Raw genomic sequence first — 15,481 nt, forward strand, 5'->3', positions numbered from 1 at the left:
GTGAAGTATCTTTAAAGTTGAACCTCTGCCACTTGTAGTGAGATATAAACTGAAAGTACAGCTTATTACCTGACCTATTTTTGTTCATTGTCTTTCCTAAGTATTTTCACAAGTTACTAAGTAATTTGTGTTATCGTTTAAGTGTCCATTTTGTGAACCTCAGAAAAATCTGTATCTGTAGATCCTAGTGTCATCTTCCCCTCCCACAGCATCTCCCAAACTACTTACTGTTTCCCAAAGAAAATTAGTGGGAGGAAACTAAGGTGGCATCTTGCTGGTGAGCAGTTGTTTCCTTCTTAATTTAGAATGATCTTTTATTTAGTCCATATCATCAGCTGTGTCTGTATGAAGATTTGTTTCCATTATTTTTAATTTCCTTCTTCCTGTTGTGTTCATTCCTTATCTGGTTGCTTTTTATCTGAGTCTTAATTATCCAAGGTGACGTGTACTCTGTACCTAACTCCAAGTATGTGAGCCTTTAAGTGTTTAACGTTAAAGGTACTGTTTTGAATTGATGCCTGAGTTAATTTTGCCAATGTAATATTGGCCCACTGGGTCTTTGGAGCACTATTACTGTATTAATGAATGCTTCCGGTCCTTTAACCCGTTGCTTTGCCTGTGATTTATAGCTTGTGTCCCACAATGCACTTGAATAGGACTTCGGCTGTGAAGATTATACAGAGATGTTAATTTAGAACATAAAGATAATATAGCAATCTGGCAGCTCAGCTGATGCTACCTTTTTATAACACTGTGATGAGGTAATTCTTGCATTAATTCTGTAATCATTTCGTGTAGATTTCCAGTGGGTCCAGGGAGATGTATGTGAAGTTCAATTGATGGTGTACAACCCTATGCCTTTTGAGCTCCGAGTAGAAAACATGGTACGTATCTTCCTAAGTCTCCCCTTTTTATTATTTTTTTCTGAAAAATTTCTCAGTTGAACTTTCGAATATGGTTTTCTGTAAATCAAATAGTTTAAAAAATCATTTAAGCCAGCGTAACCTCAGTTTAACAGTGCAGTACTGTCCATTTTCTCATATTTGTTGGTAATGAGGTATTGAAATGAAAATCTCTGCCACTCAGGGTGTTTAAATGGTTTACTGTTACTGACCCGTAAATCAATTCTGTACCTTTCTGCATTGACTAGAACTCATGCTACATAATTTACATATACTGGTTTTCAAGTAATAATTATATCCCGAAAACTAATAATTAGTGTATACTTACTCCTGTAATTTAAAAATCTGCATTCATCCTAGCTTTTCAAATTCCCATTTTGACCACATTTTTAAAAATCTGAGGAATTAAAATAGTTAGTTCTGAGAAGCTTTGTTTTTTAATAGAAACTTCAGCTCACAGATCTGCTGTTCCCAAGGATATATGTTATTTGAAAATACTGTAAGCTAAAATGATCGGGAGGGAGGAAAAAAAGGCTAAAATACCAGAAAAGCATGTAAGGTTAGAAGGATCAAGCCCAAACCATCTACTACTTAAGTCAACTATCTGATATTAATTTTGTGGACTGCTTGCAGTGTATCCTGAAACAAAGGGAATTGTTCCCCCCCCCCTTATGCCAACTAACAGGATTTTTTTGTTTTGTTATCCATTTAAAGGTTAAAAGTCCTCTAACTGCCAAACCAACTTAATCTCCACTCCATCCTAATCCAGTGTTATCCTTTATGTTAAATATTTTTACCTTTAATATTGCTTTAAAAAATAAATCCCGTCTCTTAGAGCCCATTGTTCTGTTAGGCTAAGTGAATCAGCATATATTTATTTGCTCAGGATTTTTGTTTGCTTTTTTTATTGATAGGTCTACTGCAGTGGCTAGTCAAACAATTTTACCTAAATTACTGATAATATGCCACATATAATAAAGTGTTTTTCCATGGGAAAGGAACATGCCCAAAGATTGTGCTTATAGCAAAATAAAATTCATTCTTGGAAGCTAACACACTGGTTTCTTCAGCAGCATTTTATCTAACCCTCACAGAAGTATTCCAAATTGTTAGTAATGAATAGAAAAAGTAATTGTAAAGCTGAGCATGAGAAAGGACTCTATAGGAATTAATTTAAGAACATTTTGATTTATAGTCTAATTTGTATTGTGTAAGTAATGATGTAATTATATATTTAAAAAACTGGGTTTGGATAATTTCTTAATTTCTTAATGGGGAAATTTCTTATGAGTGCTTACATACACTTAAGGACTCAGAATACAGCTATTTGCATAGATGTGCACTTCATCCATTCCCTGAGCAAATTAATTGTAGTAGCGTGAATACTTCTTTTTACTGTTAGAGTGATAAAGTTCTATCTTTGAATTAATACTGAATTTCAGAAAGCATAAGAGGAAGCAGGCATGCAAACTAGATACAAATAATTGAAGTGATTAACGTAATTCCTTAGTCAGTGCGCCATAAATAGAGTGCTTTGAGAAATTCTGCTGTGCGCTAACGTCATCTGATTGGTAGAAATTAGTTGAGTTTGCTTGATTTGTCTGTGGTATCAAGACTGTAGCCAGCAAGTTGAGGAAAATAATTATTCCCCTCAATTTGGCATTTGAGACACAATGTCTTCAAAACCAAGGCCAGTTTTGAGCTCCCCGTGCAATAGAAATATTGACATACTGGTATCAGTCCAGCAGAATTACCAAGATGATTGGCAGGCTGGAGCATATGACAGATGAGGACAGGTTCAAAGAGCTGCATCTGTTCAGTTTGTAGAAGAGAATAATACTGGGGTAATTCCTATTGCTTCCCTCGATCCCAAAATGGGAAGGTGTAGTGAAAACGGAGCCAGACTCTTCCCAGAGGTGCCCAGTGTGAGGGTGAGAATCAGGGAACACGTTGCAGCAATGGAAAACTTTCCTAATAAAAATTCCCTTTTTCCAGTCATGAGGGTGATCATACACTGGAACTGGTTGCCCATAGAGAACGTGGGATCTCCATCTTTAGGAATCTTCAAAACTTGTGTGTATAGGACAGTGAAAAACCGAAACTACCATCAAAGCTGGCCCTGTTTTGAGCAGTGGCCTGGGCAAGAGGACCTCTAGCATTTCCTCCCAGTCTAAATTGTTCTGATTTTCCAGTCTCATCTGTAAGCTTTCTAGAATGTGGGAATAGTTATGACTTTATCACAAGAATAAACTCTTTTGTTTTTATTTTAATAATTCAAAGCATTGTTTAATATTTTAAAATGTTTGGGTTTATTATTAACATGTACTCATGCCTGCAGTCCCCATGCCCCCTGGTTGTCTGGTTTCTCATCAGGTATCACATTCTTTCCTATTATTTAGTCTCGTAGAATCATTTTCATAGCAAGCATATCCTTTTCTGTCATTTAGTGGCAGTTTCAGCTCATTTGTCCCACAACTTTTTTCCTTCTGTCTGACTCAGCACCTTACCTTTGCAGTATGACTACTCATTCAAGCTTGTTTCCAATGACTGGCAGCTCTTCTTTGAGTTCTCCATTGCTTGATTTCCTTTGTTCTTTACCCTTTTCGTGGTTCACCATTCATCAACATGTAACTGTCCTGAAATCTAGTCTTACTCCTTTTTTCTAATTTTCTAATTTTCTAAGTCTTTCAGTTTGTGATTTGTTGTTCTGTTGGCTTACTTGTTTCATGTTAAATGAAAGCATCGATCCAGACTTTTTATCATGATACTTTTCCTAATGTGTCTTCCTGTTTGTTATGGCTGAAAGTTGTGATGGTAAACAACTTAGTATTGCGCACAAGTTGTTAAGGAGAATGTTTCCTTATTGAAAGGCTTCTCTAGCTTTTTTCATCATTTGAAGTATTCATGCTAAGTACACGTAGTTTAATTGAGGTATGCTTAAGTAAAAGTAAAAGAAATTGGATTTTTAGACTTGACATGAGACTGTGGAGACAAGACTTTGATCAGTGTTGCTCAGATGATAAGCCCTGTACTGTCTGAAAAGCTGATTTTTTTTGTTTTATTTTATTGTTCTCAAAGCTCTTTGCCCATCTTTGTTGTTCTTGCTTTTTATTTTCTGTCATGAATATTCATGATTTGGGACTCTGTTTAGATACCTATTCTTCATGTGTATCCCATTTCTGTATTACTTTTCTGTCTTTTTCTATTTCATGTTTTTGTTTTATCCATATAGTTAGAAGGCTGATCCATTGAAAGGTTTACAATAGTAATTGTAAAATGACAAATGAAATGTTTAGTCGTGGAATATGGATGTGATTAAGTCCAACAACTGTGTATTTTAGTCAATAAAGCGAAGTAGGAGAGATCATAGGGTTTAATAAAACTTAGCAGGTACCTTAAATCAACAGAGTGAGAGAGAGACAAAAATGAGCCTAACGAAGCTTTGACTGCAATGGCTTAGACAGAATATTTTTGCTATCCTGGTGGTGGAGCCCAAGTTAACAGGAGATGTGATGTTCAGCTGTAAATAAGTGTCTATACCACTTTACTTAAACTGTATTGAATAATATCAAGAAACTAAAAAATACTACCCCAAAACATGGGGGTAATGTAGTGTATAGTACTAAAAGCACATTATTCAAAAAGAAAGTCTTTGTTCTATAGTTCTCCTTCTGTTTGGAGCGTGTATTTATTTGAAGACAATTTAAGTGTGGTATTTTGATTAATGATAGTATAAGAATGGCTGTTACATTTTTTTTTGTAAACCTCAAAACTATACTATTGGCCAAGAGCTCTATGTTGATGTTTAAAAATACCATCTAAAATTTTGATAAATCTTTATGTATAATCAGTCCCATAACTTAGCTTATGGTCTTTTAAATTGTTTCCATGAACTACTCTTTAGTGAGTTCACATCTTTGTACTGTTTCTGCCATCTTGAGAGAATATTTACTTGCTGATAGATGACATTTAATTGAAGCTATATTGGACAAGAATGTACACAAAAAAGGTGAGGGGGAATAAGGATAAAAATGGTTGTGTTCGGTGTTTTCTAGGTCTGCCTAAAATAATCTTACTAGAAATAGTAGGGAAAATTTGCTTTTAAATAAATATTTGACAGTTTTTGTGTAAAGCATGTTCAGTGTGAAAACTAACTTTGGCAGTGTTACTTTAAAAAAAGAATGATTGCATTTCAGGATTGGTAAGTAAAGCCTAAAAAAAGCAGTTACGTACTCATGCTGGTTTAACAGCATCCCCAAATGCTACCATTTACATACAAGTTGCTTTGTTTCTCTAAAACTAAATCGAGGTTTGAAGTGATTGAAAGACATGCTGTGATAATAGCATGCATATATATTCACTCTAAGAGAATTTAAATTGTTTTATAAGAATACAAGGCAATGTAAATTTTGTGTGTGTGTGTGAGATTCATATATTCCCTGGAGGAAACCTTGTATATGGGTAAACTTTTCCTATAAGGTCAGAAAGAGCAATGGTTACTAAATAGTATTACTTGAAATAAGGTATAAGACTCAAGGGAAAAGAAATCTAACGCTTACTTCCTTTTTTTTTTTTTTGTGTGTCTGATAAGTTTAGGTAAAGGATATGACAATACTTCAGCCTTGATTTGATTGTCACTGTTAATCTAAAATCTCTTTAGGCACCAGAGGGCAGTGTTGGGCAAATATTGCTGAATTCTGCCATCCAGCAAATACCAATATTGAAAATGTCTTTCAGATATTCTAGATATGTCATTGTCTTTTAAAACTTATTTGTGTGGGTTAAGTTTTAAGGGTAAGTATCTTGATTTCAGTTTATGTCTGGAACTCCGAAGCCTAGTTGAGGTTTATATTGTTTTTTTTTTTTTTCCATTTGGGTGAGTTTTTATGTTTTCTTAATATCTTTGCTTTTAAAAACTGGAAGTTTTACTGAATGGTAAAGCTCTCATAATGAGAGAAATGAATGCTGTATTCTCCTCCATGTGATAATGCACTTGAGGTTCTTTTATTTCTACTCCAGGCATAGTATGTGCTTAGTGCAGGTGTTTTGGCATTTCCATTGCGTTTGTTCTCTAGAAAAGCTCTTTCTTTTCATGGTTTTTGTTGTTAAAAAATAGAATGCATTTTTAATGCATTATAAGAAAAATACATTGTGCTGAGTACTTATTTTGCTTTAGCAGTTATCTGTGATCAGCATGCTGTGTTTGTGATCAGCATGATCCAAGGGTGTCATTTTGATATAATTTCAGGGGTTAGGGAACAATCTACACTGTATATAGCAATTTTTTTCCTCTACTGTTATTAAATCATTTTAATACTAGCAATTTCTCTTACTAGTAACTCTTCCTTCTTGTCCATAAACACATGCATATTTTGGGTGATTGTACTCCAGATGCATTCACGTGCCTTTTCGTCTATTATTGTCTCTATTTATCTTGATTTTTGTCTGGATTTTGTCTGCTGTTAACATACTCGCTTCAAATCCTTTGGCGAAGAAGATGCTTTCTCTGACAGCTGGGTTGTGATCATTGCTTTTCCTGAGCCTTGACCATTAGCCCTTAAAAATATTACCATTGATTTATTTAATTTTTCTCAGTTCATTTCCCTATTTTTTTCCCCTACAGTTGTGATCTTCAGTTTCTTCAGGGTTATTTGGCTCTGGTCCATTCCAGGCCTCGGTTCCCTGCAATGAGGAAATTTATTGGTGTCATAGATCAAAACTCTGGCTGGGCTGTGAGGTTTTGACTGGCAATTTTGGGGTCATATGGCAGCCTGTGTATGTGCATGCATGGCTACTTTAGATGCATTTCTCAGGGCTGTGCTGGTTTATGGCCCCCCTTGAGGTTTTTTTTTCCTTTACAGGAACCTAAAAGGCTTTCAGGGAAATGTCTTCCCATGCACCCCCTCCATGCAGCTTGATAGTGGAGGATGTCTAATTGCTGGGATGGGGGACTAATTTGTATTAAGTAAGAGCACAAGACTGGTTATACTGCAAGAAGTGAAATGAATGTATGAATGTATGTCCTGACATCCAGCTTGACTAAAAATGTGAAGCAGAGGAGTAAGAACATGGGAGAAAGCTGTATTTACCCATTGCTTCCCTCTCTCCCTTGCCCCAAGGAACACTGGGCTAATTAGGACCATGTCTTAATGAGGAGCTTCCCATATTTCAGAAAAGTGACCTGACTATGGTTTTGCAATGGTGTTGTCATTTCTTAGTTTTTTTGTATATATTTATAGGCATTTGATATACTGGCTCTTCTGGGGCGTTAGCTAGGAATGGGAAAATAATGATGTGTATTAATTGTTACAAGGTAAGTTCAGTGTAGTATTGGGAGAAAGTTTGAACTGGAAAGGCTTTCCAGTTTAACCACTGCATTAAGTTACCTAATCCCCTTTTAGAGACTACCACTGAGGGAAATTCCAAAACTCCCTAGATAAACATGCTGGGAATTGTTAATGTGGAGTTGGCTCTGCTTCAGAGTAGGAAGATGAGTTAGAAGGGGTCCCTGTCAGCTCTGTTTATTTGCATTTGCTATAGCTGGTACTAAACAAGACACTGGAGGGTTTTTTTTGTCATTGATTTTTTAGGACTTTAAGTCCTTGGATGAAAGTATTTAGTTGAGGTGAATCCTGAATAATTAAAATATATTTGAATATTTGGACAAGTGATAGTTCAGTGCTTTCGGGACTGAAATAATCTTATAAAGCCTTCTGTACCTGTTTTAAAAGTGAGTTTAGGAGGGTGCATGGGGTCACCTTTTGTTTATGTTCTAAGATTTGCTTCAGCCAAAGCAAAAGCAGAATGATTATGATGAAGACTGAGGCTAAGTCAGTATTAAAGTGTGAATGTTCATCCCATTTCTGTGGGGTGAATCCCACTGGAAGGATTCATATTCAGTCACATGCAATCAATTGTGTTGCATCATATCTAAAATCAGTTTGTATTGTCTAGTTATTGCAATAATTATTTTAATCTCTTTATTCTGTAGTATTGCAAGGAATATTTCACCGAGAGTGCAAACAAGGCCTGCTTAAGCTCCCAGCTACATAAACGGACCTATTTGAAAAGTAGTGACCAAGCTTGCGTTTATGAAGTGGGAATCAAAAAACGGCAGTGCTCTGATACACTGGGTGGTGAATGTAAGACAATTATAACACAGAATTAGTTTTTACTTACTTTTCTGTGGATTGTTTCTGACAGCTGAAGTCTCCGTGTGAAACTGGAGGAAAACTAAAATTCAGTAAAAGTGAGGGTTTGATACAGTATTTTCTTACAACTCAAGCAAAATGATGACATTGAATTTTGTGCAATATTAGAGAAGGATAGAGCTCTCTAACACGCCTTTCCACAAAGCCAGAATAGCTTTGATTGAATTAGGTGTTGTCTCAACAGTGTCAAGTCTACAAAGAAGCAATTGCTAGAACGAAGGATTTTTTTAGCTTTTGGGTATATTATAATCTTGATGACTTCAGATCTGCAGTAGAAGAGAAATCAAGAACCTGACAAACCTGTTCAGTTTGCTTTCTTAAGCTTCCGGTGTGTTTAGGACTTTGCTGTTAAAAATCCTAGGTGCAAAGCATTTATTTAGTCGTTACATAGCATGTACATAAAAGACAGTTGTTTGTTAATTTTCCAGAAGGCACACTGGCTTCTGAGGAGGGAAGAAATTCTGATAATGGCTTTTAATTTAGTTCAGTTTTTTACTGCTGGTGTGTTGATTTTGGTTAACATCTAGGAATTGCTTGAAAAAGACTTGCTGGTGGTTAGTCCCAATGCAAATCAGGCCATTAAAACTTAATGTATATGACAGGTCAAGTTTCAGTCATTGCCTGGGTAATTTCGGTGGTGCCATTTGCATTTCTTTAAGTACTTGTTATACGAGTATCAATTATCCTAATTTCTAACTGAGAATTAGAAACATAAGAGGGCTAGTCTGTCTTTTACAGCTGACATGAGCATTAGAGGCACACCATTCATAACCCAATTGAACTAAAAACTAGGCAATCATAGATGTTTTCGAAGGAAAACAATGCTGGTATTCTGGCACTCTGCAGATAATGTTGCTGCTTCTTAAACTCCTTGTTCATTCTTCAGTCTCTTTGTGGTTTTCTGTGGCTCAAATGATGATTTTTTTCATGTCTTTGCAAAAATAGTATCTACCTCTTCCATAGAGTTTTGAGTTCCTGTGAAGCATCCTCATGGAGTTGAGGTTTAATCCAGTTGTACTTACTGCATTACTTGATGGAGATATTTGGATGGCATCTTTATTAAGAAAATAAAAATAAAAATCTATGTGTCTAGAAAAGCAGCTGGTAACTTAGACTTATGTGCTTTACAGCATTAAATTTCTTACTTGTAACAGTACATTCTGTGTTGAAGCATCTTAAATTCATTAACCGAGCTTAAAAAAACCCCCAATCTACTAAGGACAGTAATGCTGTGTTTAAAAGTTTGTTAAATATTTTTTTTTTCTTCTTAATTTCTTATTTTGTCCCATGTTCTAAATTTAGGATGCTAAGAGATTTCTCTGACATACACTAAGGGAGTAAATCATACAGCCTAACTGCAGGCATCTAAGCTTGATAAAGGATCGATTTAGAAAAGTGAATGTCTTATTCCAACTCACTGAGATGTTTAGGTTGGATAGTAAAGCTAGACTTGCTTTATTATCTGTAAATACTAAATTTTTTCCTCCTGTTTTCTGGCCAGGAACTTTAATTAAAGCTAAGCAAGAGCCACTATTGATGTTTGATTTCCACTGTCCAAAATATAAGCAAATACATAGTACGGTCACAGGTACAATTAAATGTAGGTACAAAACAACACCATGCAGATTAAATCACTCATTCTTTTTACTGTGCTTGGGTATAAATTTTTATTAGTTTTTCATACATCGTTCCCCCCTCAGATCCTGAAACACGTTTCAGTGTTGAACGCAAATCTTGTCATAATTCAAGATGCATGGTTCAGTCACTGGAACTTAAAAGCCAAAATAACTGCAATGAGGAAATTGGAATAAATCGTAAAAGTTTGGGTGATGTAACACGAGGGATTAAAATATAAGTATATATCATAAAAATGTAAGTGTATATCATAAAGGCATTTATCTATGTAATATGACTTTTTCAGGGTCTCTTGACAACAGGAGTAGAATTCGAATCTCTTCCTGCAGCTCTTTCTCTACCTGCAGAATCTGGTCTCTATCCGGTAACTCTTGTGGGTGTTCCTCAAACTACTGGACAGATCACTGTCAATGGTAAGGGATGTCTTTAGTCATTCTCTTCCTAGCATAACAGCCATGTGTTTTACATCTCTGTGGATTACATAAGTTTGTATGACACACATATATTTGGCACTCTGAATTCTCCTCAGTAAGTAAAAGAAAAAACAAAACAAAACAGGAAATCTGTTTTCTATACTAGACTTCATAAAAAACATAGCCTGAAAAATTGCTTGGTTGTAACAGCAGTAATGAACACATATTTACAGTATCTCACGTATGAGCGGAAAAGGATAATGAACTCAAACTCCCCTTTATTAATATTTTCATTTGGAAAGCTTCTGAGGAGGATTACTTGAACGTTTTCATGGGAATGCAGAAGATAATCTTGCAGTTCGTTTTTCTTAATCAATTGTGTTCATGTAAGATTACAGAAATTTTTGCAGATTGCTTCTGTAGAAACAATTTAGCCAATGTGTGTAGTCTGTTGCAGTCGAGATATCATTTCATTAATAAGCCTAAATAAAATTGTGTTTGTAGTAAGTAAAGAGAATTAAAGAGCTTTTGTAGAAGACGAGCAGATCAGTCTCCTAGAAAAGGAGGTATATGTGAAGATGATAGATGCAACAAGTAGTAGGACTGAATCATCTTACCAACACACAATTTTAGGTGTGTGTTCCTGGAATACAGAATTACAGGAAAAGAACCATTTTAATAAAGCTAAACACCAAAAGAAGATGGCTTTGAACTTGAAGAAACTCTGTTCTCACTGAGTTTTTCTTAAGTGCTTTTCTGTCTGCTCATAAAACGATTCTTCATTTGATTTTTTTTTTCCCCAGAAACTATTTCAGTAAATACAGAATAGCATCAAAGCATTCAGAACATTTGTGCTGTAGTTGTCTGCTTTTAGTTTCACATACTAAAAATGTATTGCAAGTGGAGGAGTTGATTTCTGTACTTGGTGGCTGTTTATCTGTCAATGTATCAATTTTTCCTTCAGTGTAGCTTGTATATATTGCCTGGTAAGGAATTGGTGTAGAGGTACTTTCCTACTAAATTGAACTTTTAGAGGATAAGCTGTGGTCTTGCATGGCAGGTGTCTGTGTGTGTATGCATGTATGCATATATACTTTTTTTTTCCTAATTAATTTCCTTTAGGATTCTTTTTTCCTTCACTTCTGGATACAGTTGAAACTCGTTCCTATAAACAGTTTTTAGAGGAAATAGGGAACCGTTAACATATGTTGAAGGGTAACAAGTTCTATGTGCACCAGTGGATTAGGTGATGTAGTATAAAATGGTGGTCTCTGTACTATGACTTGTGATGTTGATCTTGTAAAGGATTCTACAGAACTTATGCAATGCGTGGTAGAAATCATGGACTCTTATTTTTTTAAATTTACATGTTGTAAAGGCGTACATGTGTGTTGTTTGTATGTCATCATGTAGTTATAAATGTTATTTAGGGGATTTGAAAACCTGTTATGTATTTTGTGTCCTGAGAAGATTCTTCTGTAGAGAAGGTGGTGGTTTGGGTAGCAGAAATATTGGCAAGACCTGACTAGTAAGCTTAGTACTTTTAGACCTTTCAGGAAACAGAAAAATTCACAACATACTGGTGTTTTCTTCTAAAAATCAGGTTACCATACTTCAGTTTTTGGAGTCTTCAGTGATTGCCTTCTGGATAATCTGCCAGGAGTGAAGACCAATGGCTGTACTGTTGAAGTCATTCCAGCTTTGCCAAGGCTGCAAATCAGTACCTCCCTTCCAAGGTGAGAAACTGAATTAAATGATGATTTTATTTGGTTGTATTTAAGCGTTAGTCACATGTTGAATAAAAACTCCTTCATCTGAGTATGTAATCGGTGCTTCAGTAAAACAAGACATAAACTATATCTGTGCTATTTACTTTACAATATAAATCTAATTTTTTTGTTTTACTGCTTGAAACCGTGGAATTTCATAGAAAATATTTTGAGATCTAATTAACTGAGCGAGTGTAATGGTTATTCATTATTAGAGTCATAGTTTTAAAAGACTGAATCCTTTAAAGGCTAAATGTTCATAAAATCTTGAAGTAAAGAGGTAATCCATGGAATAGTGTAGGTTGGAAAGGGTGCCTCTGGAGGTCATCTGGTCCAGGATCTTGCTCAAAGCAGGGCCAGCTTTGACAAGTGGTATGACTTAAATGTTAGATCAGGTTGCCCAGGACATGATCTAGTTAAATTTTAATTATCTCCATGGGCGGTGTTTCCATCATCGCTGTGGGAAATCAGTTCCCATGTCTGACCGCACTCACAAAAGTAAAAATCACCCCCTCTTCTTTCTTTCAAACTGAGCAAACCCAGCTCTTTGAACTTGTCCTCATATGTCATGTGCTCTAGCCTCCTAATTGTTTTGATAACCCTCTTCTGGACTTGCTCCAATATATCAATATTTCCATTGTTTAGGAGAGGACCAAACTTGATACCGTACTACAGAAACAATATGTTTAAGAGGTACAGGAAGAATCAACTAAAATAACTTCCTTATACACTCACCAAAAAGATCACAGTAGTAGGGTGGGTTTTTTGTGAGGTGTTTTTTAGCTTTTTTTTCCATGAAGAATGTGGCTGACTAATTCCACGATTTTAGAGAGGGCTGGTAAGACACTGATTCAATTCGATTTTTGGAACTTTTCAAAGTTCAAGAGTATTCACCTACTAAGCTGCATGTTGATCACTATATCTCAGAGTCTTGCCAGCCATCTATTGTTTTGCAAATAGTTGTAAAAATATGGAATTTCAGTTTTCCCTTTTTTTTTTTTAATAGTCCTTTTAGCTATGGATCAGGAAACAGCCTTTTGTTACTTACTGCCTTGATAGCTCAAGTACCACAGGGATTGTTCTATTGATTGGAAGATCTCAGCTCCATTTATGATCCTTAGTAGGATGGCCATCAGTATCGTATGACACAGAGATATATATGTGTATATATATGTAATTTTTTTTTTTATTGCGTTCTTCAGTATGGTTTACTTAGTAAAGCAAAGGAACCAGTTTGGTTCTGATTTTTCCATACTGAATTCTACTTTTCTAATGTGGAATGGGCTGTGTTGATGGCACTGTATTACAGAGATACAAAAGTAATATCCTGATGAAGACAGCAAAATAATAAAACACTGCAATTGAGTTACATGTTGGTAAATTCCCTATAAAAATTCTGCTAGATACGGAGTCTATGTGGTTTAGCTGTAATCAAAATTAATATTGGCTAGCCAAAGTTATGAATGTATTAAAGAAGGTGATGGGTTTGAAATACAGAGGGAATTGCAAATAGTCTTAAATGAGCATAATAGCTGCTCTTCTTGGATGTACATTCAGCTGATAGTGTGGAACGTTAACAAGATTTTCTTTGTGAACTGGTGTGTATTTACTTTTTCATTGGTGTTAAATTTACTCTTAGTTTCTTCAGATGCTTTAGTTTCAGTACTCAGTCTCAGTTCCTGTAACACCCTGGGAATTCAGAAGCACTCCTGGCTACCATGCAGTATGCCAGAGAGGTCTCTGTTTACCATCAGTTACTCCTTTTCCCAGCCTCTGTGATACCAGCAAATTGCCTCATGCGACTCCTTTGAACAGCGTTTTATCCTTTGGGTTCTCCAGAGGATGATGTATTTTTAAAAGACATGGTGAAGAAATGAAAGAAAGAACATTCTGAATTTAGAGACAGCAGGATAAAGTCCGAATCCAGTTTCTATCCTTGCATCTTGCTGATTTGCTTTACTTCTACATTTGTGTTGACACCCATCTTACCAACATTTGATGTTGGGCTCTATTCTCAAGAGAGAGTCTTCTCCTGACAGAGCACATAAGTTTTTATAGCTGATTGTCTGGAACTTTCTACTGGTGTTGAGCTGACTTTTCTTAATTTGTCACCAAATTTATTTATTTTTGAAGTATTTGAGATAATCTTGATACTGTATTTATTGCCTTGCTTCTTTGTAGGTGAAACCGCTGGTATGTAGGAAAAGGTTTGTTTGAAAGGTCAAATAGAGCTGTTCATAATTTCTTCAACAGTTGATTGATCTAGTAGTAATTTTGGGGTGATAGTCATATTGGCAAGAGTAAGTCCAGGCCTTTCTAGGCATACCATATCGCCTTGTTAGAGCTGTAAATTTTTTTTTTATTGATCTGTGTTATGGAAGGTCAATTTAATAAGCTCAACTTAGCAGGAGCTGTAATGAAGCTTGCTGTGGCTTGGGAATGACTTTGTTAGTATGTATTTTCATCATTATATGTATTTATAATTATGCATAAATTTATATGTATCATATATATAGTATATAAAAATATTACAATACTGAGTAAAACAGTCTTGATGGAAAAAGCCTATGGAGTAAGAAAATTGAGGGAAGAAAATGACAAATCTATAAATAAAATAATGAAAGTCATCTAATATAGATGAACTTGGAGAAATATCAGTCATTTCCACAAGAAGCAGAAAAGCTGCATGCCAGTGTGCCAGGTATTATAGGTTGCTTTCCTGATGAGTATTTTCTAATATACGGAAATAATTGTGCAATACTGTTATGCTCAAAATCTTGTTTATGAGCAAAGAGGAATGTATAAAGCTAAGAATTTACTGTTTGTATCTCAACAGTCCAATACAGGAATCATTATTAATGCAGATGCAATTATTACAGAAGAAAGAAAAAGAGAGAAAAATACTCTATACGCAAGAATAATCACTAATAAATACACTTAAAATTGTTATACACACACTTCCTATTTTCTACCTATTATCCTGGTCTTATGCTCACCCTCCCACTGCTCCTCTGGGTCCTAAGATTGGCCTTTTCAGTCTGGTGGTACAGCTAGCTGTCAGCATCTGGAGACCTTCACTGAGAGGAATATGATGTTGATTTTTTTTTCCCCCTCTCACTCTAGAAAACACTTGAGGCCATTTTTGTTTGCTGACACATTTTTATGCCTTGGGTTTTTTTTCACTCAAGCTCCACGTTACAACTGAATTTAATATATGTGGTGCTTTTTTTGTATGTTAGATTCTTGTTTTCTTTGTTACCCCTGAAAGCTCTTTTTGTCCAGCTCCAGGTCTGCATTTCTTTGACTGTTAGTGAATAGGTGTGGGGTCTCTGATGCTAAGCGTGTGCCCCATCTCTTACCATCCCACGCCAGTAGTCCTCTCCACTGAATCCTGTGTCTCCACTTCACAATGCCTCTGCTATCATACCAGACTTGTGTTTCTCTCACTGTATTTGTCATAAATATCTCATTCGACCTAGTACACCTGCTTGTTACTACTATCTATATGAAACTATGGTTGTACCAAACAGAGGTAGCAGAAATAAAGCAAT

General features: G+C 35.6%; 1 protein-coding gene across 1 annotated transcript in view; it reads left to right on the top strand.

Annotated features, from left to right (window-relative positions):
• Window positions 1-788: 788 nt before the first annotated feature.
• LOC103914317 (trafficking protein particle complex subunit 9-like) overlaps window positions 789-15,481 on the top strand; it is a gene marked incomplete at its 5' end in the record, with an annotated part of 462,978 nt that continues 448,285 nt past the window's right edge. The window contains 3 exons of the mRNA XM_009320933.1: window positions 789-884; window positions 10,035-10,161; window positions 11,765-11,897. Of these exons, the coding sequence (XP_009319208.1) occupies window positions 789-884; window positions 10,035-10,161; window positions 11,765-11,897 (356 nt within the window). The remainder of the gene's footprint in view (window positions 885-10,034; window positions 10,162-11,764; window positions 11,898-15,481) is intronic.

This window comes from Pygoscelis adeliae, unplaced genomic scaffold, assembly GCF_000699105.1.
Source record: "Pygoscelis adeliae isolate BGI_AS28 unplaced genomic scaffold, ASM69910v1 Scaffold342, whole genome shotgun sequence".
Classification (NCBI taxonomy): domain Eukaryota; kingdom Metazoa; phylum Chordata; class Aves; order Sphenisciformes; family Spheniscidae; genus Pygoscelis; species Pygoscelis adeliae.